This window comes from Misgurnus anguillicaudatus, chromosome 20 (genome assembly GCF_027580225.2).
Source record: "Misgurnus anguillicaudatus chromosome 20, ASM2758022v2, whole genome shotgun sequence".
Classification (NCBI taxonomy): domain Eukaryota; kingdom Metazoa; phylum Chordata; class Actinopteri; order Cypriniformes; family Cobitidae; genus Misgurnus; species Misgurnus anguillicaudatus.
In genome coordinates, this window is record NC_073356.2 from 22,167,592 (window position 1) to 22,194,653 (window position 27,062).

Here is a 27,062-nt window from a genome sequence, read left to right on the forward strand (position 1 = left end):
ATTAAATAACCTCATTAAGCAAATCTAAAATCTAACCCTAAACCCAAGCGAAAATGGTTTAAAAAAACAGAAAAAAATGAGAAACCAATAATTAAAACGACAAAAAAAGATGCACCGTTTAAGTGAATGGGAAGGACTGGCGTATCATATGCACGCCACTTTGTGCTATGTATACGCATCTACTTGAGACTGGGTAGCACTAAACACATCTTGAGCGTTTTTGAGCAGAATGAAGTAAAAAGACTACTTTCTTTAAAATTAGAAATGAGGATTTAATTTTATTTAGGTTTAGGAGATCCTGCAGTTTCCTGCTATTGCTCAAGTGGAAGGGGAGTTTACCATAAAAACTTGACACATCAGTTTATACTTTTATACAGTTTTTAATACTACATACACATTTCCTGAATTGTCTGGGTGTATTTTATTAAAGAGACTGAGAAACAATTATATATGATCACTATAACATTGCAAAAACAACAAATCTAATTGTGGCATGGTGGCCTGAGACTTATGCACAGTACTGTATATGATTTTTGCAGTGGCATAGCCAACTAGGAACACAGTTTTTTTCCTTTTTTAATCTTTTCAAATAATAATACTGATAAAACAAGTTACACTGGAAAAAAATGACTTTCTTACTTCGTATTTTTGTCTTGTTTTCAGTAAAAATATTTAAAAAATCTTAAATCATGATGTATTTACTTGATGACCAAAATGACCTAAGAAAATAAGTCTAGTTTTTAGAAAAAAAATATGCAATTTGTGAAATTGTGCTTAAAACTAAAAATATCTGCCAATGAGGTGAGAAATTTTTTCTTGATTTAAGTAAACTTATTTCAAGATTTTTTTCTCACACCATTGGCAGACATTTTTGCTTGTTTAAAGCACACACTCTTAGAAAGGATTTACACATCTTTGTGCGTTAAACTTTTAACACATTATGTGTAATTTTAACACATTATGTGTAATTTTGTGTTAAAATATAACACGTTGTGTTAAAAGTAACACAAAATGTGTCGTTTCAATAATAACCCAGAGATGTGTGGATTCCAGGACAACGCATTTAGTGTGTTGTCCCAGAATCAACACTAATGTGTTGTTTTTCACACATCTGTTCTAATGCTGCGTTTACATCAGCCGCAGTAGAGGCGTAAAGCGCGGGTGATTTCAATGTTAAGTCAATGTAAAGATGCGTTGACGTGCGTCTGGAGGTCTCGCGGCACGAATGAGGCGTTTGGCGCGGAAAACGTGATACCGTCTCATTCGCGCGCGCGAATTGAGCGCCTGGCGCGGTACGCGCGATTGGTGCTTTTTGTGCATTTTGCGTTTGATGCGAATTTGCGGCTGGCGCCCGAGTTGAAAATTTTGAACTTTGGCGGAATTTCGCGCCGTGTTAACCAATCAGGAGCCTGCTTGCTTCTGTGGTGGCAGCCCTGCCCGGAGTCACTCATTCAACATGGAGGAATGCATGATATTGTCCGGGAGCAGTCACCCGAAGCTATACGACACAAGTTCTTATTTCTATAGAGACCTATATAGGACCTATAAAGGACCTCGCTTGGAAGAGTGTCAGTGAGGACATTTGGCAACCTGGTAAATTGTAAATACACATTTCACTTTTGAGTCACGTGATGTTTATCAACCCGCGCCGTTTATTTTCCCCCTATAGTAAGGTGACTAAATACAAACCGGTAACTCTCTCGATAAATCAACATCAGCCATCCTGCAAACAGACAACCACATAGCACTTGCCCCTCCCACAAGAAGCGGATTTTGCCTCTGACACACGTCAAATGCTTGCTTTTTTCACACGTCTACTTTGCTCTAGACACGCAAATGCATTCAAACGGTTCAAGCGGCAAACTAGGCGCGGTAGACGCAATTTTGACCCCTGAAACGTGGTTAGTGTAAACGCAGCATGAGAGTGCAAATTCACTTAAATTGTATATTTTTTGTCTAAAAACTAGACTTATTTTCTTAGGTCATTCTGCTCATCAAGAAAATGCATAACATTTTAAGATATTTATACTGAAAACCAAAATACTAAAAATAGGAAATTCATTTTTTTAGTGTATACACTGGCTCTTTGGGTACTACTGTTACTATCACCTTCTTTTCATTTGTATGTACAACATGTTCAAATAAAAGATTTTGAAATCAAATAAGAATGTTTACAGCAAGAAGGTCTCCGGTTTAAGCCTCGGCTGGAGTTCTGGGTGGAGTTTGCATGTTCTCCCTGTGTCAATGTGTGTTTACTTCAGGTACTCCGGTTTTGTCCCAGAGTCTGAAATTGTGCATCAACTTGTGTGTATTAACTGGTTTTCGGAATAAATATAGCCATAGGTGCCGGAGCGGCGTTAAGAAATAAATAAATCAGAATGCACTTTTTTACTTTACAGTGTGATAGATGGATGAAGAGAATACCTTTTAAAAGTGTGAAAGCTTTTTATTGCTATTATTAAGAGGGACTGTCATAAATTTATTGTTGATTAAGTAAGTGATGGTGCATTGTGATCTGTAGCCTGCCCTGATCAATACAGCTTATATGTAGTTTAGATCATCAGCCTTTAATTTGATCAATAACGTCAGGTCATAAAAATGTGAAGGTATAAGTGAATGTTGCTGAAATACAGCTAAGCTGTCCGACCATCAAGGCACCACAATAAGCGCAGAGTGAGATACCGAAAGACGGGTCATGGTTAGAAACAATACTGATTGAAATCAGAGCTACTACTCATTTAAGGTGGCCCAGTTGCGCTAGCTTCCCTTTTCCGGCTCGTGTGTAAATAAAAGCATTATATTTTGCAGTGCTCTGCGCTTTTGGAGTGATGTTAGCAGTGCACTGAGTTGTGAAATGTCAGCACATAAATACAGTAAAGCTGGGCAATAAACTTTGTGTGGGAAAAGGGCGCGAGTGTGCTTTAAAAGCATTGCTTCAAATATTTAGCAAGCGTGCATGTTTGTGTATATTTGTGTCCGTTTGTGTAAAATTGCTTCTTTAACAATAGCAAATTTTTGGGTATTCATTCATTCAACTTTTTTTTAAAGGAACTATTCAGTTGGAGTGGCACAGAGGACAGCAAATTTCCCTTTAAGAGTTGTTGACTGAACTGAACTGAATTCAGATCTGATCTGAACTCTTTTAGACTAGTCTTAAAATTAGTCTGTATTTGTATTTTTTCTTCAAGACTGATTATAACTGTTTTAAAGGAAAACATCACTGTTTTTCAATATTTTACTATGTTCTTACCTTAACTTAGATTAATCAATGCATACCTATCTTTTTTCAATGTGTGCACTTAATCTTTGTACAGCGTGTCGTGAATGTGTTAGCATTTAGCCTAGCCCCATTCATTCCTTTGGGATCCAAACAGGGATGAATTTAGAATCCACCAAACACTTCCATGTTTTCCCTATTTAAAGACTGTTACATGAGTAGTTACACGAGTAAGTATGGTAGCACAAAATAAAACGTGGCGAATAAAAAATGAGAACTATATTGTATGGTATAAGAGCACTTAGCAGCACTTCGACCTCAGGTGCAGTAATATTGACGGACATTTGAGCGAGAGGAGGAGTAATCAGGAGTGATTACTGCGCGCCGAGGTTTATCCGCTTAAAAAATTGCCACGTTTTATTTTGTGCCACCATACTTACTTGTGTAATGTAACAGTCTTTAAATTAGGGATGCACCGAAATTTCGGTCGCCGAAAATTTCGGCCGAAAATGGCATTATCGGTTTCGGGCCGAAATAAAAAATCCAGCCGAAAATGTAAACCGAAAATGAATGTCAACCGCGCCCCTCCCATCTGTGCGCTAGCGCTTGGGTTTCACTCACGGTGATCAGTCGTCTCCCACCCCTCCCCTTCGTGCTCAATAGTGCTGCAATGACGCGTCAACGTCATCGATTACGTCGACTACGCAACGCGTCACGCTGTTTACATTAATCTCGCGTAATGGCGGCTTCTGCTCCTGGCAGTGTTATCCATACATTTATTTGTTTGTGTGCGCCACAAAATCAACAATGGTCGCAACATTTACATTTTTATTTTCATTTAAAACGGCTTCATTTATTGTTGTGAGCGCTCAGTGGTGCCTCTCTTGTGCACGCTCTCTCTCTGTCTCTCTCTCTGTGCGTGAAGCCCCTAGACAGCGCCTCTCATACATGACACTGAGTGAAAGAATTAAAAGTTGGATGTGTTTTCCATGCGGATTCCTTTGTGTACTTGCATTTTCACGTTAACGTCAGATGTTACTGACGGAGAAGACGACTGATTCGAGTTTATCATGAAAGGTTAGCGGCGTTTTCCCACACACACACTGGTTCTCTATGTGCTTGTGCGCGAGCTCTCTCTCTCCTATGCCCGCGCATGCCTTCTGTAGTAACTCTGTGTAATGGCAATTTTGTAATTTGCGCCGAATTGTCTGCGATGTCTCGTTTATAAATCAAGATTTTAGTAACTTAGTAGTTAAAGTAACAGCTGGTTGGATTAAACACAAGGTTATTGGGTCATGTTTAGTCACTATTTTAGTAGTCTTTGGGGTGGTTTCCTGGACAGAGATTAGCTTAAACCAGAACTAGACCTTAGTTTAATTAGGAAATATAATTAGTTTAAACAAACATGCCTTACTAAAAACATTACTTGTGTGCATTTTGAGGACAAACTAAAGGCACTGATGTATTTTAAGATATGTCAGGGCAAGATGTTTTCAGTTTGGACAGCTCTTATATTTATTTTAGTCTAGGACTAGTCTAATCCCTGTCTGGGAAAACGCCACTATGGGCAGGTTTCCCAGACAGGGATTATCTTAAACCAGGACTAGGCCTTAATTTAATTATTAAATATAACTAGTTTTAACAAACATGCTTTATTATAAACATTACTTGTGTGCATTTTGAGGCAAAACAAAGGGCACTGATGCATTTTAAGATACGTCAGGGCAAGTTGTTTTCAGTTTGGACAGCTCTTACATTTATTTAGTCTAGGACTAGTCTAATCCCTGTCTGGGAAACTGCCCCTATATGTCTGACAACAGAACAGATAATATGTGAAAATAGCATTCAGTTGTGTTAAAATGCTAATTTCAGACCTTATTAATGTACAACTTTGTTCTTTTTTTATAAATGTTTGCAATATCTTTATTGTTTATTAGATTTTTCCCACCTTTTTGCTGATCCAAAAAATAATCTGATCTGTGCCTCAAAAACTGTAATGTGATCCGAACTGTGAGTTTTTTTAATTCGTCACACACCCCTAGTAAATTTAGTACACAGTGATAGCCATAAATGCAATTGTACTAATAATTGGCATAATAATTTATTTCGGTGTTTCGGTTTCGGTTTTTCGGCCTTGGTTTCCTGTTTTCGGTTTCTGCCAAGAATTTTCATTTCGGTGCATCCCTACTTTAAACAGAAAAACATGGAAGTGTTTAGTGGCTTCTTAATTCATCCCTGTTTGGATCCTAAGGAATGAATGGGGCTAGGCTAAATGCTAACACATTCACGCTGCGTTTTACAAAGATTAAGTGCACGCATTGAAAAAAGAAAGGTATGTATTAATTCATCTAAGTTAAGGTAAGAACATAGTAAAATATAAAAAACTGTAGTGTTTTCCTTACAGTCTAAACTTCACGACTATGCTTATGCAACCGGCCACTGGGTCACTTTCCAATCCCAGTCATTTGGAAACCAAGTACTCTAACTTTATAGGGGCAACATTTTAATCCCTAGAGACGTATTAACTTTTAAGTAAATCATCACAAAAATAGCAAAATAGTTTAGGGATATTTAACATTTTGTTTATATTCTGGAACTGCTGTAGTTCAAATAGAAACATGCTATTAGCCTATAGGGACTACCATTTTTCTGACTGTGTATGTAAAACTGCTGTATTGAAATGTAGGCTGCATATAACAAAGTTGCAGTTTGGTTTGAATAAAAACAAGTAATTCCAATGCAACAAAGATGTAAATCCATATTTTACCTTATGGCACACATCTGGTATTAAATGGTAACACAATGGCATTAGCTTATTTTCCGGTGTGAAAATTCAAATGTTTGTGTGTTATATCCTGTGTGTTCAGGAAGTGAAGAGGATCCTCTATATGTCTGCTCATTGCAACTGTATTGTCTGTAAATGTCAAGCCTCTCAGCACCTGCCTGCCGTCCAATTAACATCTCTTACTGCTCAGCAAATATGCCCGCTCAGCAAATATCACCCTCGTAATACTGCGACTCATGGCTGTGATTGTTCACGATGCCCTTTCAAACTATGGCTTAAGTGGGATCCTCTGACAAGAAGGCCACAGCGCGTGTGTGTGTGTGTGTGTGTGTCACTGTTCGTGTGCTGGGGTGAATGGGGAGACACACGAATATACATTAGTAACACTTGGGCACATCAGTATACCAGAGATTTAAAAGATTTAAAATTGAATTACCAGTTAAGAGATTCCCAAGAACTTCTGAAATTCAGTTCCTCTTTAGGCTCTATATAGCTTTTTGGTGGCTCATTTTTCTTTTAAGCCAGACGATAAAAAATAAAACATTTTAAACCAACAAATGGAGCAACCGTGGACTTGCGCAATAACTTGCTGTTCCTTTCCAGTTCTGAAGTGTCCTTCTCTGATGTTTACTTTTATTAATGTTTAGTCCTAATAGTAATAACACCATTACACTGGGAATTCTTCATTATTTAGTAAGTTTGGCTGCTGAAATCTGAAATCAGTCTGTGGTTTGTTCTGAGAAGTGTCAGCGTTTATCGTATTATGAATGATAGTATTTCTATTTGTTTTATATGGGTATCAGTGTTAATTCTGTTTTGCTGACATTTAGGATTTGCGTTTTCCTGAGGCATTGGAACCTTATTCACCCCCCCCATTCATCTGTTCTTGCTTTTTATTTTCATCTTACACAACTGTGCAGTCTGTAGAGTACCATAAACAGTTCCAAGTTCCATGCATAAATTCCATGCTCAAATGAAATGAGTTCTTAGGAACTCTGTAGACGGTTGATCACAGATCGCGTTATGGATGTATTGTTTGGTTGACCTGGTATTTTACAGCAGAATTTCTTTTGAAGCTTGTAAATTACTGAATTATTTCCCATCATTTGAATATTTGTATTTGTCATGTTCAGTTCTTGGAATGTAAACAACTCGCCCTATGACCCATCTTTTTTTTATGCTGCCTGTCAGAAAAAGATTTTAAAAATGGTCCCTTGCTGTCACTAGGGTGGTTCCCTTTTTGTACCTAAATCTTTTTCCAGCTCCCCTAGAGTTAAACAATTGATTTTTACCGTTTTAGAATCCATTCAGCTGATCTCCGGGTCTGACGCTAGCACTTTTAGCATAGCTTAGCACAATCCATTGAATCTGATTAAGCCATTAGCATTGTGCCAAAAATAATCAGAGTTTCAATATTTTTCCTATTTAAAACTTGACTCGACTTTAGTTACATCGTGTACTCAGACCACTGTACTAATGGCGCTTTTCCATTGCATAGTACCCCACGGTTTAGTTTAGTTTGGGTCGGGTCAGCTCACCTCACTTTGGCGTGGTTAGCTTTTCCATTGAGTTTAGTATCACTTCGCAGTGGAATGGATTATAGGCGTGTCGTTATATTTGCGCTGCCTACAGCTGTGACATCATACAAGTGAGAGGAGAGCGTCGTTGTATTCCCATACGTTTATTTATTTCTCCACCACAAAATTAAAATTGGCCACCACAAATAGATGTTTGCACATCGCGTTTATCACTACCTCTGTATCACATCACATGACAGTTTCTGTTCAAACACCCGAGGCGTCAGCCGACGGCGCTCTGCTGACCCTCACTGAAGTTGCATTTAAGCATATAATGCTGACGTGGTCATCGTGAATGTTCCGCCACAAACTGCAAGTCTGGAAAAAACTGTTATGGTGACGCTGATTCTCAACATGTGGATGTTTTTCATTGCTAAAAAGGAGTTTGGGAACTTATAGCAGAGCACAGATGACAACATGTTTGCTCGAGACAGCGCAAGCTAGCACTAAAGGTAAAGCTAACAGAATGACGCTGTTGTGACGTTTCTTTCAGACCAAGCAGTGATCTACTGTGTTTTCGCATCACGTTTGGTATCAGCTCAGGTCGCTTGGAACCGCAACCGAGGTGGTACGAAAAAAAGTATCGGGTACCATGTACTGCACCTAATGGAAAAGCTCCCAAAAGTAAGCTGACCCGACACAAACTAAACCAAACCGTGGGGTACTATGCAATGGAAAAGCGCCATTAGTTTAACTCCAAGGGAGCTGGGAAATGAGTATATTTAAAAAAAAAGTAGAGTGTCCCTTTAAAGGGCACTGCCCCAGTGACTGCTATAGGGGCCATTTTTCGACCGTTATTTTTTATGACGGTACAGCATTGAAGAAAAATTATGGTGGGTCATGGGGCGAGTGTGTACAACTTTTATTGATCTAATTTTCCCTGATGTGACTTTGAAAGATATTCAGATGATTTCTTTTGTGTTTCGTATTGTGTTACTTCACACATCTAATTGCACTATATAAAGACTCGCACAATATCAACGCATTCATCTTCTATTTGAATTGCAACTTCAGCTTTCCTTTTCCTGTATTCCCTAAAGACACCTTGCAGCTTTAACAATGTGCTAGTGTGTACCACAACAGATTTGTAGGCTGTCACACTACAAGGCACGTGGATATTTATAGTCTTTCTCAGTGCTACCACACTTGTCTTGTGTAGATTTACTGTAATGAAATTAATATATTAATAAAACGAGTAAATAAAAAACAATGCTATAATAGAAGACACAGTATCTCACTGTCCTGTGGTGTGTGCTTAATTTACAATTTTATTTGCCAGATGCTTTTATTCAAAGTGACTTACAGCTCATTGAAGGTATACTTTTTATCAGTATTCCCTCACTATAAAAACAGCTGAGGTTATTATTAACCCATAACGGGTTAATATTGGACAGAACACAGCTGGGTTAATGTTGGGTTGTTGTTATGCAACTATGAGTTATAATAACCCATCAGTTGGGTTAAAATAACCCAGCAGTGTGTTCTGTCCAATATTTACTAAACATGGCTTAAAAATAACCCAGCCATTTTTAGAGTCCTGCCAAAACAATGCTCTACAAATGAAACTACATGAGCACTGTACAATTCACACTGCATGTTTTATTTTATAACTTATTTTCTGGATGCATGTGTTTTGATCAAAGTGTGGACACAACCTTACTTCCTGTGGCACCCATGTTTTTTTGTGTCAGTCTCTCTCTCTCTCTCTCTCTCTCTCTCTCTCTCTCTCTCTCTCTCTCTCTCTCTCTCTCTCTCTCTCTCTCTCTCTCTATCTATCTATGTAACTGATGCCTGCTCCATCAGATGTCCTGATTGAATTAGGGTCACAGTCTCTATACCGTTATGTGCAGATGTTGTGTAGCGTACGAACCACGATGTCCAGCTCAGCAATGTAGGAAGTCCTTACCATTCATCATCTCCTTTATTTACCCACATGGCCCATATCTCTGTCCTCCTGCTTTCATCTCACCGTGGCTTTTATGGCATATTAACAGTCCCAGTGATGAATTTAGCTTGAGATTTAGTGCGATAGGCATCACAGTAGGTTCCATTACAACATGCTTTATCTTAATTGTGTGATAGGGAAAGAGTAGAAAGACACGGCCATTGACTTATCATTGCATTATTTCATAACCCATATTAAATGGTTTTGTATAAAACTGAAAATACTTTTTTAAAATGTAATGCTATAAAGAAATCCATTTTTTTTACATTTACTGTAAAACAAACATTTTCTTGTAGCTGAGCTTGGATGGATGGATGGATTGACTTAAAGGGTATTTATGTTCTGCGGGCTCGGATCTCAGCTCTTTGGTTCATACAGTAAATGGCACAGTAAGAACACCAATCTTTAAAGTTAAACAGGAATATAAATATGTTTTATTATTAGCCATGAACTGTACTTTTTCTTATTAAAAGAAATGAAGGGTCAGATGTTTATTAATTATTTAATATTAATATATTATGTTGTAAAATAATTTTTATCTCTGTGCATGATCAATGTCACATGTAAATGAACAATTTAAATTGGTGTAATTAGTTTTTATTCAGTGACTATTTGATATAAAAAACGCATTTGGGTGATTCTACGAAATCCAGATTTAAAAGGTGTCCAGCATCAGATTTTTTTTAAAAAGCCATTGAAGCCATTTTTTTGCACATATAAGATTAAGGTCTGAACTTACTATAACCATTATTATTAGAGGATTTAAAAAATATACTTCCTATAGAATTATTTACATTTTTTAGATGATCAAAAATGATCATTACCGCAACATAATATTATATTAAATATATGCATTTACAAACTCATCTTTCGGTAATGAGAACTAAAAAGTTGTCTAGGTACTATGACAAACAAAATTTCAACTTTTATAAAATAAGAACTGCTTACCTGATAGCCATCTTGAGTGTCACATTCAATTATGTCCCTTCCAACTATTTTTTTTTTTTAAATGTTAGTTCCTTGAGGGCTAAAATAATGGTTGAAAATTGTTGCGGAGGATGAGAAAATTGGTCTTGGACACATTTATATTCCTTATTATTGACTCTACATTTACCAATGATCACCAAATACCACATGTTTCTTTACTCTAAATGTTTATAGTATAACATGCACTGAAGCTTTATATTTTTTTTATTTTTTAATTATAAATATTTCCATGTCAAAGAACCAAAATCCAGTCATGGACACATTGCGGTAATGAAAATTTCCCCTTAAATGTGGAAAAAAACAAAATTGGTTTGTATGATGTCATTTAAAATCATGTGCAAAATAGTACATGAAGAGATGTTTGTAACTGTATGCTTTTTATTTTGATACTCTTACTTTGCATTTACTTTTTTATCAAAATGTTTCATGACATCTAATGAATCACCCATTCATAATTTTGCGGGAATCACCCATTTGCTATTAAACAAGATAGCTCTCTTTAAATTGTGATTGTTTTACATTAGGATAACTGGTGGGTGGAATGTGTGACTGTTTTCTTATTCTGGCATTTATAGGGTCAATTTGTTGTTTGTACAGTTATTTTTGTAATAAACTTTCCTGAAATCCAAATTTTACATTTTTACTTAGACCCTGCCAACAAAAGCAATCCATCAGACAAAGATATTGACATGATTTACAGTTAGATCAAGCACTCGGTTATGGGAAATAAAGAAAAAACTGCAGTCGTGGAACAAGATTGTTTTGATCTCATGAGACCATCTTTTCTGCTGATTTAAGGATTTGATTTCTGTTTTTTTCTTTCTGATTGACTTTTGGGCTTGGAGGTTGGGTTCAAAACTCGCCTCTCAGCTGAAATGCTACCCGCCGCACGTGACCTTTGCGTAATGTATCTATTTTTTGTGGCATTAATCGTTTTTTGATGGAAGATTGTTGAGGTAGCTAAGCAGTTTCTGTTCATTTTCGTCCTCTGTCATCTGTCCATCCAGTAGGATTGTTGATGATTCCGGCTTGCAGTGCTTCTGGATTCCTTTTTTTCTTGCTTGTTTTGGTGATAGATCATTTTACCTGTGTATTACTTTGCACTAATCAGTCACGCTCAGCAGAAAGGATAAAACTAATGTGAAAAACATGCAGGGATGAAATAACCTATTAGTCGTCTCATGTTTCCTCAAATGGTATTTAGCAGAAAGAATATGTTTTAGAGCACATTTCAATGATAATGGATCTATAATGCACATTTATGTTTATATTAATGCTGTATATGCACTTTTTGTTTTACACATTTTTTTTATCTTTATGACTTTAAAAAAAACGTGCAACAAAGCTCACAATAACATCTGCATGTGTTTTTAGAAAACTTTAAACTCCAGCTGAACTTTGTTAAATTTGGTTAAACTGGGTAATGTGCAGAGCAAATGGGACAACATTTTTTGCAAGTAACGGAAATGAAAACATTTGTAAATGTGCACACAACTTCCAAAATACTGTAGGTTTTTTAAGTTCTGTTTTATGTCAACATACAAAAGCGTCTGTTTCTACATTTAAAAAAAGGATGCCTTCAAATTTTGAGTTAATTCAGCTTATATTAGTTGGCACAAAAATTTTTACACAACGTTTTGGTGTTAACTATTATTTTTAAGTTGAATTAACTCAAAATTAATGTAACTTACTGTTTTTTAGTTGAACCAACAAATCTTTTTTACAGTGTATGCTTAATGCCTCTATCTATGTCTTCTTACTTTTTTCTGAGCACTTATTGTAAATTTTATATCAAAAGGAATCTCTTACAGTCGATCATTAGTCTTGAGTATGGTGTTGAGTTTCTGCTGCATTTTTCCCAAGTTTGAATCTATTATGGATTATAAGAAAGACTTTCAGTAGTTGTATTTCAGTTATTTTTTAGCGTTCCATTAAACAGCAAGATTTTATTTATCTTTTGTTAAGACTGCTTGTCTGAAGCAACTCTTATTGTATATCTCCTAGAACAGACACACAGTTGCAAACCTTCACATTACACCCACCAGTGCAGCTGACCCATCTCATTCTCTCCTTGTGTACTTAGCAAAGCGCAGACATACAGTTTCGCATTGAAGGATGGTACGAGTCAGCAGGCCAGATGTGTCAGGTCGGGTCCTCTTGGGATTTGGCATTGTCCCAGGCAGCAGCTGCTTGCATGTGGATGGTCATGCCGAATTCAGCTTTTGTTTTGCAAGCCTTCAGCTGCTGGTAACACCTGGAGCGGTCCACTGGCCTCGGTTCTTACAAAAGAGCTGCTTTTCCCAGAGTTTGCGTTCTTCCTAGAACTGGCAGGAAGTGAGGTTTTAATCTCTGCTGTTACCCACTCCATTTTTGATAGGGCACGCTGGGTATTCTGAGTGGGTCTGTGACAGCAGTGATTAAGAGCATCTGTGTGTATGAGCCATGTGCCAGCTTGGATTATGGGTTGTCAGTGCCATGGCACCCGAGTCATTAAATTGGGGCCAAGATCATTCAGTACATGTTGTCACTCGTTTGTGTTTAATTTTGGCCCGTCTCACTGCATCACTGTGAAATGTTTGTGTTTTTGTTTGTTGATTTGTTTCTTTTTATGTTGTTGTTGCTTCCTAAAGTGTCACAGAATAAAAAGACGAGTTAATATAACAAAACACATTGCTATAATGCATTCCCATTAAAGGGATACTCCAGCCAAATATCAAAATTACTGCATGTATACTCACCCTTAAGCTATTCGAGATACATATGTCCATCATTCGGTTAGTAGCTACGCACCTTACTGCTGATTGGCTACAAGTGTGTTTTGTTAGTCGGCCCGACTCCCTTTTCCAGAGCGTTTTTCAAACATTGTGCACTCCGCCTTTATTACACTTCGCTACATACAAAATTAAAAGGTAGATCTACGCGTTGCGGCTTACGCCTTCCTCAGGAGGATACACACGCAATGATATAACATAGCACCTGAAAATAGTCCCCTGCCATTGAAATTTACTAAGGGGACTTTTTTCTGCTGCAGCGTAATATCATTGAGCCTCCTGCAGCCATGTTACGGCAGCAAAGTCCTTGATTATTACGCCAGAATGAGAGTATAATTCATAGCCATGTCGGCCTAGAAAATCGCAACTATAATATTCCATCGGTCTTAGTACATTATGTAACTACAAAAGATTCAAGTTTTAAATAGAAAAAATATTAAAACTCTTTTTTGAGCGCAATGCTAACGGTCTAATCAGATTCAATTGATTGTGCTAAGCTATGCTAAAAGTGGTACCGCCAGACCCGAAGATCAGCTCAATGGATTTCAAAACAGTAAAAATCAAATGTTTAACTTTAGGTGAGCTGTAAAATGAGCATATATTTTTTTTAAGTGGAGTGTCCCTTTAATAAAGGTCTTCTGTTGGTAATCGATGCGATTTTGTAAAAATATATACATATTTCTAACTATAATAAGTAGCTTCCGGTAACAATGACGGAATAAAAAAATTGCTTTTAAAAAAGTTTTTAAGGCAATCAAGTAACTTTTTTAAGTTGAACCAACTTTTTTGACAGTGTAAAAATAAGTTAAAAATCACTTACCTTATTACTTAGTTGAAGTAATTTAAACATTATAATTAGTAATTTGAATGGATTTAAAGGCTGCATTCTTCTGACTTAAAACCTCCAAAAATTGCATTTATCCTTCACAGAAGTAATCTACATAGATCCAATGGGTTAAAAATGGTCTTCTGCTGATAATCGATGCGATTTTGTAAGAAAAATATCTGTATTTATTTTATAAATATAAATGTATAAACTATAATAACTAGCTTCCGGTAACAATGCCATCTTGGACTCACATGATTCACAAGAGAGTTTTAGCAAAAAATATTTTTCTAACAAAATCGCATCGATTACCCGCAGAAGACCTTTATTAACCCCTTGAAGCCGAGCGGATAACTTCTGTGAATGATGGATGCACTTTTTTGGGCTTCAAAGTCAGACGTTGTTCCCTGATTCCTGTTTTGCACTAAACTAGGAAAAGCATTGACATTTACTTAACCTCAAATGTGTTTGTCTGAAAGGTATCTCGGATTGCTTGAAGATGAGTAAATCATGGGGTAATTTTGACATTTGGCTGGAATATTGCTTTAAGTCACAAAATCAAGAGTGCTGTTTAATCTTTATACTGTAACTTACCATTTAATAACTTACCAAGTACCTTACATTTACTCACAAAATAGCCTGTTATTTTATAATTTTTATTCATGCTAATAAAGTAGTTTCAAGAATTGTAGGCAGGCAAGCAGACATTCAGTGCTGTTATACTAAATATCAGCACACCGTAAACACTGCTTATGCAGTCAGATTAAAAGAGCGGAAGTAATTGTTGTACAATAAAGATCAGAGCACTCACCCTAGTTGTCTATTGTATTTGATCTGTTAGTTTGTGTGTGTTTGTGTTTCAGTTTTCTTCTGGTATTGAGCTGTCTGGTGCTTTCTGTTTTCTCCACCATCCCCGACCATCAGAAATTCGCCAATGAGGCGCTCTTCATTCTGGTAAGGGGTTAAAATTTCGAAATTAAGATGGAAATTATGTATTTGACCAGTCAAGGGTTTCATCTATCCACATGTGTCACAAATCACATAAGATATCGTAAACAGAATTACATCAAACATATTACTCATCTCATAAACTGGATGGCTCATCTTGTAGAATCAGCACCCCTGTATCCAAATAGATGTCAGTGTAACTTTTAAAATATTGTAAATTGACGCTCTATATTAATCAGCTAACTTTGTCTTACCTGAGGAAATCCTTCCTGTGTTTCCTATCCAGAAATGTAGTCAAAGCTGGCAGCCGGAGAACTGAAGTATCTGTCCTAAGTACCTTCACTAAGCAACAATCACATTACATTGTCTTTGCAGTCTTTACATAGATTCATAACAGCATTGCATCTAAATAATTAATCGCTCAATGCTTCCTCTGTGGATGTTGGTCCGTCCAATAGCAGGGTGTGTCAGTTTTTAGAGGTGTGTCTTTAAAAATGGTGAATTGGGTAAATTTTTCTGTTTGCCAGCATTATGGTTTTAAATCTGCCATGCACGCAAGCCTGTTTTCCTGTCCATTGTGTTACTAAGAGGTTTATCTTATTAGTCTAGCCTAGCATTGTTCTGAAATACTTTGTAAGCATAAACTTGCACTTGTGCTGTAGGACTGTGAAGTATATTTGGACTGAACTATTGAATTATTAAATCGTTATAGGACTCTTTGCAAAACACATTTTTCAGATATGGATTACAAATGTTCCCAAAAAGCTTATTTAGTAATGTTTGCGTACGGCTTCATTATATCACATCAGGGGCACATTTTCTCACCTTATAACTGTAATGGAGCGCATTCTGTAAATTATCCGGACGTATTTTCATTTCCGTTTTAGCAGCATCTCAGGCCAGAGCCGTCGCTCATTTGATTGGCACACTGTAAGCATTCCTGTACGGTCTCATGTCTCCCTGTGGCTGTGTTAAGTGTGCATTTTGTGTTCCTCTGGGATCTTTGCTTTGGGAAATGGCAGTGTAAGCACATGGCAGGATTCAGGTGTTGTCGAGTATGCAAGAAGTGGCCGACTCTATCCAATAATCCTAACTGCAATTCTATAATCATCCATTCAGTATGATGTGCTGTCCCTCTCGTGCCGTCACATTTTCACTTTCTGGTACTTTCCACTCACTATGTAATTGATTACCTGTATGTTGTTTATCGTACAACTTCTGGTATTGACTGTCTTAAATGTGCTGCTAAAATTGAGAGCATGGGTGCCGCTACGGAAGTTGTAATCAATACAAACATTTAGGCCTGTCTGTGACATCTTGAGGGGGAAAAGTATATATCAAATCCTATACATCCCGTTGTATACAGTAATACATATATTTGTTACTATTAGTATACATTATTATTATTAGTAGTAATGGATTATTATTAGGGCTGTCAAAAGATTAATCACGATTCATTGCGTACAAAAGAAATGTTTGTTTTGGCATAATATATGTGTGTGCACTGCGTGTAATTATTTTGTATATATTACAAACACATGCACATATGTATTTAAGAGACACTTACATGAATATTTATTTATTTATTTAGATTTCGATATATTTTATATTATATATACATTTTTTTAAAATATACATAAATTACGTAATAACTTAATTTATACATGTATGTGTGTATTTATTTATACATAATAATTACACACAACACACATACAGATATATTATGCAAACATAAACTTTTATTTTGTATGCGATTAAGTCAGGAGACCATAATTTGAATTCAAATCCCTATTGTTGTACAACGTAAAAATTATTTGTTGCCTTACATTTTTTTAAGCATAATCAAAATTAAATTACTTTTTAAAATGTTTCTTTCTAAAATGTTTTTACGTTACTTCAACTCAAAAATCAAAATAAGCAATTTCAACTGATAAAAGCACATAACTTATTAAACTTATAAGCAAATTCAACTAATAAAACTGTAACTGTGTAACTTACACTTAAAAAAACAAATTGTTTGTTGGTTTAACATAAAAAAGTAAGTTACCTGGTTTTTGAGTTAATTTAACTTAAAAATATTTGTTAACTCAAAACAGTTTTTAAGGCATTCGATTAACTTTCTTTTTTAAGTTGAACCAACTTTTTTACAGTGTAAAAATGAGTTAAAATTGCTAACCTTATTTTGCTGAATTGAAGTTAGGTAAAAACATAAAAACTGTAAAATGGTCATTTGAAAGCCAATTTGTCTTTTTTTCTATGTTGGACTGAAAGTGAACCTCATTCATGCTGGTGTTTTTCCCCCATTGCAGGAGTTTGTGATGATTGTGGTTTTTGGCCTGGAGTACTTTGTGAGGATCTGGGCTGCTGGGTGTTGCTGCAGGTACAGAGGATGGCAGGGTCGATTACGCTTCGCCAGGAAGCCCTTCTGTGTCATAGGTAAACCTTGAGTCTCACTTTCACTTTGCATGAACAGGTGTGCATACTAAGCCATTAAAATGCTATTTTGAGTAGTCAGTTTCTGTATTCTTTGTATCTCTTTCTGACTGTATCTAGACTTCATTGTGTTTGTGGCGTCACTGGCAGTGATAGCAGCGGGCACGCAGGGAAACATCTTCGCTACATCTGCTTTGCGCAGCATGCGTTTCCTGCAGATTTTGCGCATGGTGCGCATGGACCGGAGAGGAGGCACCTGGAAGTTACTGGGGTCTGTTGTATACGCTCACAGCAAGGTGACAAGCATACACATTAATCCAAATTTCTGACACCAAGAAACTGACTTTACGGGGAAAAAAAATTTGTTTATGTTTTTGAGAACCCATAAAATGAGGCTTTGTGGCTTTTAAGTGTGGCTTTTTTGTGTTCTCATCAAGATTAACTTTCAATAGATACATGCATTAGCAACACAGCACACCTCTTTCTTATACCACCTACTTACAATTGATTAATAATAGCAATAAATATTTTTTCCCAGTTTTTAATTTCCCACAGCTTCTTTCTCTCTAAATCAATCTCTTTAACCTTTCTTCAGGAGCTTATCACAGCCTGGTACATCGGCTTCCTGGTACTGATCTTTGCTTCCTTTTTGGTCTATTTGGCTGAGAAAGACAACAACCAAGAGTTTTCTACTTATGCTGACTCCCTCTGGTGGGGAACAGTAAGTACTGCATCTATTGCACTAATGAATTGATCTCACTTCTGTCGATATGTTCTTAAACACAGTGCCCTGGCATAAAAAACTTAAGTGTTAAATGAAGATTCAGAGAAAACCATATGGGTTAAGACAAAAATCCTTTACATGTGTTGAAGTCAAATGACGCTAAACTAATATTTATCATAAAATCGTGCCAACCGATCAACTTCATTATCACATTTCAACAATCACTATTAAAGCCTTAGCTCTGCAAATCATGTTAAGGTTGGGAAAACACTGAACTTTAATGTATATGCTCAATAATTGATTTTGTTTACTTTTCCCAAAAAATTACAACTTGGAATATTTTGGAATATTACAGTATTACATAAAAGTCTGGATTTGCAGATTCTCTTAATGGAACAATTAAAGAGCTCAAATGCAAAACCCTTTAAGTGGTCTGACATGTTTTCTTGTAGTTTAGCATTTTTTATAAGACTCTTAATTGATTTTGCCAACAAGCCGATATTTCTGAATGGCCTAAGACCGGGATTAAGCCGATTTGACACAAAAGTGATGAGCATTTCATATGTGCCGAGAGCATTCGGTTAATATCATTATGTAATTTTGACGGAGGTGGCGCTTCGCGGCTTTCGCATCTGAGCTCCTCAATTGTAATTTATTTCAAATGCACTATTTATGTTGTTTAGCAGTTCTGAGATCAGTATCCAGCAGCAGTAAGTCCATTAAATATATAATGGCCAGTTTAGTACAGTGTATGAAAATAGGGAAAGTTACACTTACTTTTTATGATTTCAGGCCATACGGCACTGAAAATGTATTTTTAAGTTAAAAGTTAAAACAACATTTTTTGCAAGTCAGTTCAACCTACTATTTTAAGTTTTGACCTGTGATAAGTTGATATAGCTTATAAAAGCAAGTTGAAATTGTTTAGCTTAATAGGTTAAGTTACAGTTACATAAAAATCAGACTGATCTCACGGAAAGTCGTGTAATAGTCATGAAAAATTTGATTAAAGATATTGCGGAGGATTTTCTTTTTCCGGATGGATCATCAAGACTATTGGTCCTCCTAGTTGTCAATCAGGAGTGTTGCGCAATTGCATTTTAAAAAAAAGTGGAGAAGGCGGTTCTTTTCTAAAATTTGAGAAAATCCTCCGCTACACCTTTAATTTATTCATGTCCATGGCACGAAAATCACTCGGACAAATTTCTATAAATAGTTTTTCGTGTCCGTTGCACGACTTTCTTTTTAGTTTCATTTTATGTATTGTTTTCTCATTGTTTTTTCTATTTTCTTACCATTGTCGCTTGGGGTTAGAATCACTTTCTGTTTCATTTTTAGACATCCTTACCCAAACCTCAACTCTAACCACAACTCCAGGCGAAAATAATTTTAAAAGCGGAAGTAAAACATGTAGAAACATATACATAAAAGTACATCCTTACCCAAACCCCAAGTGACAATGATTTAAAAATAGGGGGGAAAATGAGAAAACAATACAATACAAAACAAGTTGTGCCACGGACACGAAAAACTATTTATAGAAATTTGTGCGAGTGACATGAAAAAAGTAATGTTCAAGGCACGAAAAATGCAGAATTTCGTGCCATGGACATGAATAAATTAATACATTTTTTCATGACTATTCACAACTTTCCGTGAGATCAGTCCGATTTTATGTTACTGTAACTTAACCAATTAAGCTAAACAATTTCAACTTCCTTTTATAAGTTATATCAACTTATCACAGGTCAAAACTTAAAATAGTAGGTTGAACTGACTTGCAAAACCAAGTTGTTTTAACTTTTTTTTTCAATGCCGTATGGCCTGAAATCATAAAAAGTAAATGTAACTTTAAAAAAAAAAAATAGGGGGAAAAGGAGAAAACAATACATAAAAAGACAATAAAAAATGAAAAGTTGTGCCACGGACACGAAAAACTATTTATAGAAATGTGTGCGAGTGACACGAAACAGACAAAAAAGCTAAATGTTAACTCGACTTTCCGTGAGATCAAGTTGATAAAAATATATGTTGATATGACATGGTAAGCCTATTAATTTCAATGACGGATGATATCTGATGATTCTTTGTGGCTTTTAGTCCATGTCTACCACTTATGAAGCCACCTATATATACTCTTTAAATTTTCTCAAGCTTTAGCAATAAAAAAATGTAGTCTCATTAATAACTCATGTTGGACAAATTTCATCCATCCAAGCTTCCTGTTTCAACAGAAAATAAGTTAACACAGAAAAGAAAACTGCACTCGTCAAGCAAATTCTCAGTCTTTAAATAATATCCTAAATCTGCTGACTTCGAAACAGTTGAGCCATATCCTGATCTCTACTGTATGTACCCAGATAACCCTCACTACAATCGGCTACGGTGACAAGACTCCACACACCTGGCAAGGTCGACTTTTAGCAGCTTGCTTTGCTCTGTTGGGAGTGTCATTCTTTGCACTACCTGCTGTAAGTACTTCTGTTTCATTCTGCTGTTGGCATTTCTCTTTCCACGATCTCAAATCGGCTGACGACCCTTTGTCCTCTTCCGTAAGGGCATCCTGGGTTCAGGTTTTGCTCTAAAGGTTCAGGAGCAACACAGACAGAAACATTTTGAGAAGAGAAGGACGCCCGCTGCCAACCTCATACAGGTAAGCGCTCGTATAGCAACACCTGCCAGACATATTCCCATCAAAATTTCTATTTCCATGTCCAAATACGTGTATGTTGTCTGTATGTTGTGTGTCTGTCTTTGTGTCGTCCTGTGTGTATTGGGATTTTTTCCCAGGCCGCATGGCGTCTCTACTCTACAGATGCTCAGCATTCATATCTCACAGCTACGTGGTATTTCTATGACAGTATGCTGCCGTCTTTCAGGTAAGTTTTATCTGTAACCGAGCCCTCGCAGAGATGCTCACCCGTGCCGTGCAAGTTTGAACGGGCCTTGTGTGTAACTGATATGAGTGACAGGAGGCTTGGCCTCTGCAAGGTCATCATTTCATACAAGAGTGCTTTAAAATATCCCAGACATTTCAGCATTAGGCAGATTGATTTGTTTCTTGGAATAAAAATATTGTACTCTGCAGTAAACGTCAAACAGGCACTAATGTGTTTTAGTCATTGAATTCTTACACGCAGACACAATGATCCTATTGAGTTCATTTCACTTTAAAGGGCACATATTATGCAAAATCCACTTTTACAAGATGTTGGACATAAACATGTGTTGGCAGTGTGTGAACACAACAACCCTACGATGAAAAAAATCCCTTTTTAAGCCTAATTAATCCAAAGCAGTCTCATATGTGCTTTGATTCTCTTGTTATTGTGATGTCATATTGATAAAGCATTTCTGAATGTGTTTGTTAGCATGTTATACCGCTAATGCTGCTAAAGATATCATTGTCCCAGACTGTATTCACAAGAATCAAATATATTTTTAACCGACAGCGCTCACTGTCTGTTGTTAAGGAACTGAGGGAAGTAGCTCATTTGCATTTAAAGGTACACACATGAACCCACCCATTTTTGCTCCCACCAAAATATGAGCATGTTGGACATACTATAACCAGTCCCTCCAGAAAAATGCGATTATATGATCACATGATTTGATGTATCATCAGCCAAAGTCCAATTGAAGAGTTTCGTTGCAAAATGAGATAAATCCCTTTTTTTAATTGTTCAGAAATCTCGTTTTTTGGTTGTTCATTACAATTAATTTCAATGCAACTGCAGTTGGTTTGTTTTGATTTAAACCTTCATAACTTAAAAAATACAGCTAAGTAGCACCATAAAACAAAATAATAACATGATAACATAATAATAAACATGTTTTGACAAAAATGTAAAAAAATGGATTTATCTCGTTTTGCAACGAAACTCTTCAATTAGTTATGCGGTGGCCACATTTTTTCAAATACGGCGCACTTTCACCACATAAATTTTAGATTTCCGCGTGCAAAATATGCGGGGCTTGCATGATCCCCACACACATCTTATCTCACATATCTTAGCAGAAAGTTGAAAAATTTTGCATTTACTTCACAGAAGCACAGCCATGTCCCCTGTTGCTATGGGAACATTATGAAGTGACGTAATTACCCGACGTGAACATCATTGAAAAGCTGCAAACCCCAAAACATGCAGTTTTTGAAAGTTCCCGCAATTTTCGCAAGTTCCCGCAATTTTTGCAAGTTCCCGCAATTTTTGCAAGTTCCCGCAATTTCATCCCATAAAATTGCCGAAATATCCTGCATATTCCATCGCATTTTTAAAGAAAATGTGCCGCAAGATCAAGGATTTTTGCGCACAACAATCACAAATAATAATAAAAAAATATTCTGGAAGGACTATATAACAAATAAAATGTAGGGTATTTTGAGCTAAAACTTTACAGACAAATTCTGGACACACCTGAGACTTACTACATCTTGTAAAATGGGCATAATGTGTGCTCTTTAAAAAAAACCAGTACTTTGACCCAGAAATCATGATTTCATGATTTAATAAATAGTTTTCCAGTTGCTTTTGTTTTTGGCTTTGTTTATCTGCAACATGCATTTTTACAACATTTCATTTTATATTGCATTTTGACATTTTAAGATTTCAATTGCCGGTAATATGGGGTGAAAAAGGGAGAAATAGAAATCATACCCAGAATTTATTTTACTAATATTTTAAATATTAAATATTCCTGAAATTTAACAGAAATACAGATAATTATACAATATTTTTTATTAATTTAACTTTTATTAATGTTTCATTATCATTTAGTTTTTTCGTACAGTATATGCCACAGTATTTGATATTCACAATAAAATATTTCTATTTTTCCCTAAATAATGTTTATCCCCATATGTTTTCTCTGGGTTTCTCAAATTAATTTGACTAATTATCATTCATTTAAAATGACAAGGAAGTGTATATATATGCAAGTACATAAATGTGACCCTGTCCAGGCCAAAGTCTCATAATCTGATTTTAAAGTCTGATTGCAATTGATTTTAAAGGTGCTCTAAGCGAATCTGTGAGATGTCACTTTTTGTTGATGTTTGAACTGTTTTTAAACAAACGGAGCATAGTTAACTCCTCCCTTCCGTGCTTTCATGAACTCGCCCAACCCCCATCCCCAAATCCTTCTTGTCGTTTATTGGCTGGAACACTTTGTTATGTTTCGTGGTGCTAGGTTTGGCCACTGTGTTTATATTGCAGTTTGCGAAGCGTGGGCTGTCTACAGAGATCGCGTTTTTTACAGTTTGATCAGCGGACAGGCAGCAAGCAGATAGTGAGGAGATGTTTGCTGTTTGTAACACAAAATGTTTTATGGTCTAAAACGCGTGAATTCGCTTAGAGCACCTTTAATCTTTGACAAGGGCTTACTCAGTCACTATTCAAGATATCAATGTTATATTTTCACAGAATGTTCTTTACATGATTTTATGTGAATCACAAAAAAATGAGCTTTCACCGGCAGGGTCACAAATAACTGCAACATCTGTTTTATCGAAAAAATCATCCTTGTCTTTTTAAAGTGTTTAATTTACCATTGTGTCATTTTTGTGTTGCTTTCATTTGCTATTTTTGTTTTGTTTTGTTTCTTTATCATGTTTGATTATTTTTATTTTTTGCTTGTGGGTCAGAGAACTGACATTACTGTTCAGTCATCTCCAACGGTCACGTAGCGCCAAGAAGGTTCTCCACAACTCCTACCAAACGTTGCTGTCGGGGCTCCGGCCTTATAGCTCCCCCTACCTGTCGGGGGACAGGTACGACACTGTCCAGTTTAATTATTTACCCAGCGAACACTAACTCTCCACTACTGTCTTACATTCACAACACACTAGTCTACTGTCACTACCGAGTGTAGCAAAGTCTCAGTTTATGACTTTAAAGTTACAGAAAAGTACTGATGAGATCTGTGGTTACCACCCGACACACCTCCTTTCCAATTTCCTTTAGGCTTGATATACCATAACAGTGCACAGGGCAACTCATAGAAACTGCAGTCAGTGTTGCAGTTTTTCTTGTGTGTTTTCTGTCTTGTTTTCTGTGCTGATACTAACTGGGTGATTGAAAGATTTATCAGATATGTGATTAAGTCACTTTAAATCATATTATTTTTTTAGATGTGTTAGACAAAATTATTAGCCAGGGTTTGCCTTATGACAGTGGCCAAAAAGTTTTGAAAAGTCAAAAATGATCCCTAGCTATTAAGGGAGCAGTACCCTTTCAAAAAGTACACATTTGCACCTAAAGAGTTTATATTAGTAGCGTACCAAAATTATACTTATTAGGACCTTTTTAAAGGGCACTGCCCCAGTGAAAGCTAGAGACCATTGCACACTACTAGTGAATATAATGTTTTTTTCTGTAACTGATCACATATCTGATTTTGGTCTTGTACAATGACCTTTATGTTTCTGTGTGTCTGTGTAGTAATGTGTGCATGCATGCGTGTGAGAGTTTACCCTTTGACCTTTCAGTGTCTTTCATGCCCCAGACATCTTCATTCTGCCCTTTCATTGAACTTCTTCATTCTCCTCCTCTGTTCCTCATCTTTCTGCCATCACTCCATCCATTCATATTTCCAGGAGGACAGATGTTTCATGCAGGTTTGTGGTAGGCTTTCGACAATGCTTTTATATAAAGTGAAGTTGACCTTGCTGTGTTCATAATTTGAGGTGTTTGATAAAGATAATATTAGAACATGACAAGGATGTCATTTATTTACAATAGCATCAAGTAAATTTAAATATAGAGACTCCCAAAACATGCCGTATCTGCATGCCAACCCTTCTTCCTTTCAAACACTTGCATGCGATCAGATTTTCTCCCTACATTCTCTCTTAATGCTTTTTCCCTGACCTTTCACCCTTACATATTGCACATTTCCATCATTTCAACTGATCCTGGGTCAGTTTTTCATTTCAGTTGAAAGTAAGCCAATATGTGCTAAAAGTCTGTAAGGGCTGGTTCTGAATCCTGAGTGTGTGTGTGACCAACTTGATACTTCTTACTACACCTTGTTTTGAAGTGCATGTGTTATTACCTTAAAAAAAAGAAGAATACAAATAAAATTGAATAATTGTGTATCATTGTTATTAATAATAATAAACATTACTAAATAATATTACTACCTGATGTTTCTAAAGCTAGCTACACTGTAAAAAAATCTGTAGAAATTGCAGCTGGGTTGCCGGTAATTTACCGTAGATTTACATTTATGTTATTTACTGGCAAGAGTTTGTTCAAAGTTAAATCAATTTTAAATATTAACAAGTCTTTATCTCTACAGAATAAAACTATATAATAACAGCCTCAAGCAAAGCATTCTGGGAACCAAAAATCATCATCAACCTTTTTCTGTTTTTTGCTTCAGATTTTGTTTCCCAGAATGTTTTGCTTGATGGTGTTTTTTTTAGTTTTACTCTGTAAAGACAAAGACTTATAAATGTTAAATGTTCATTTAACTTTGAACAAAGTGTTGCCAGTAAATAACATAAATTTAAATCTACGGTAAATTACCGGCAACCCAGCTGCAATAACATTGTAATTTCTACGGAATTTTTTTACAGCGTACTTTCATTCTTTTATCTAACCATTGTTACAGTAAAAACAGAAATTCTGCCTCCAATACTTGACAACTTTTTTTAAATAATAAAAATTCCCATTTCACATTCACATGTTTGCCCACCATCCCTTGATATAAAAAATGCACCCTTAAAACAAGTGTAACCCCTGTGTCCCAGCACAGCCGTATAACCCTCACAACCCTTCACAAATCCCTTCCTCTGCTTGTGTGTCTCTTCAGTCAGCTCATATCTAAAAAGCGAGGTTTCTTCCGGATTCATGCTGGCAGTAAGCAGAGGTATCCATGTGCGATGTGCCTGTGCACACTGGGCACGATCTGTCCTATGCTTGATACTCTCTGAGTCTTACTGATCTAGTGCAGCTCCATAATGTTATTTATGCATTTGTGTGTTTCTTATTGTGGATGTGCAGTTCAATATGATAAGATTAGTTGATAGTGTCATTACTGTAACAAATGATGCAAGAACTTTTCAAGGTCACTCGAACCAGTCTAAAGTTTCTTAAAAAAAATATAGTATTGTATTATTTAATTTAACGTAAAGTCAACATGCATTACAGTTCATTTGACTTCCATCCATTACATTAGGATTTGACTCAAAGGTAGTGTTCCTGAAGCTCCAAAAAGCTAAAAATGTTTACGTTAAATGTATACGCACTGTACTTACGGCATATTTGAGACTGATTTATAACTGAGCACACTCTGAATTGATTCTTAGACTGGGTTTTTTAGGAGTTATTTTTAGACTGGGTTTTGTATATTCCTCATACAACTGTGAAATATAAAGGCTGCACTAGCTCAATATCCTCAGTGATGTCTGTCCTTTAATCTGTGACCTGTCGATCAGGGAAATGGAGTCCACAAATAAAGCATAACTGTGAGCTCCGTTTCTGCATACAGGTCAAAGATAAAGCATGCGCATGGGTCTAACATGAAACCTGAATCACTTTTCTACATGGTTTATTTTCATATGCATGTCTGTTTTGATCACTAGCCTTATATGCCATGTTCTAGTATTTGTCAATCGTAGGACAGGACAATTAATTAGGGTGAGCCTGTACATGCATGGTGAGGTCGATAAAGATCTGTATAGATATGTGTCTATTAAAAGCATGTGTTAGCATCCTGCAAGTAATGTAGTGTAGATTAAGTAAGGAAGTGAGAAGTTTGTGCATGAGATTTGTAAACTCACGCATGATACAGGAACAGTATTTTGATTATGTCCAATTTCAACAATTAGGGCTGTAGAAAAGTTTCTG

At 36.3% G+C, this 27,062-nt stretch overlaps 1 protein-coding gene and 1 long non-coding RNA gene across 6 annotated transcripts in view; one reads left to right on the top strand and one right to left on the bottom strand.

Moving 5' to 3' along the window:
- Positions 1–27,062, top strand: part of LOC129455085 (potassium voltage-gated channel subfamily KQT member 4) — a 61,262-nt gene that overhangs the window by 22,664 nt on the left and 11,536 nt on the right. For 2 of the 5 annotated variants that reach the window (XM_055219747.2, XM_055219741.2), the window contains exons 2-10: positions 14,972–15,062; positions 17,366–17,492; positions 17,610–17,785; positions 18,085–18,210; positions 20,574–20,684; positions 20,771–20,866; positions 21,004–21,092; positions 23,855–23,980; positions 26,026–26,082. In XM_055219747.2, coding sequence (XP_055075722.2) covers positions 14,972–15,062; positions 17,366–17,492; positions 17,610–17,785; positions 18,085–18,210; positions 20,574–20,684; positions 20,771–20,866; positions 21,004–21,092; positions 23,855–23,980; positions 26,026–26,082 — 999 coding nt within the window. Of the gene's footprint in view, positions 1–14,971; positions 15,063–17,365; positions 17,493–17,609; positions 17,786–18,084; positions 18,211–20,573; positions 20,685–20,770; positions 20,867–21,003; positions 21,093–23,854; positions 23,981–24,805; positions 24,827–26,025; positions 26,083–27,062 lie in introns of all 5 variants that reach the window. The other 3 variants (XM_055219745.2, XM_055219744.2, XM_055219742.2) reach the window with 3 other exon arrangements.
- LOC141351467 (uncharacterized) lies at positions 10,570–15,462 on the bottom strand. The gene is made up of 4 exons (XR_012359734.1): positions 15,311–15,462; positions 15,174–15,230; positions 14,920–15,059; positions 10,570–13,135 (listed from the first exon to the last, which is right to left on the bottom strand). It is a non-coding gene; the product is annotated as an uncharacterized lncRNA (long non-coding RNA).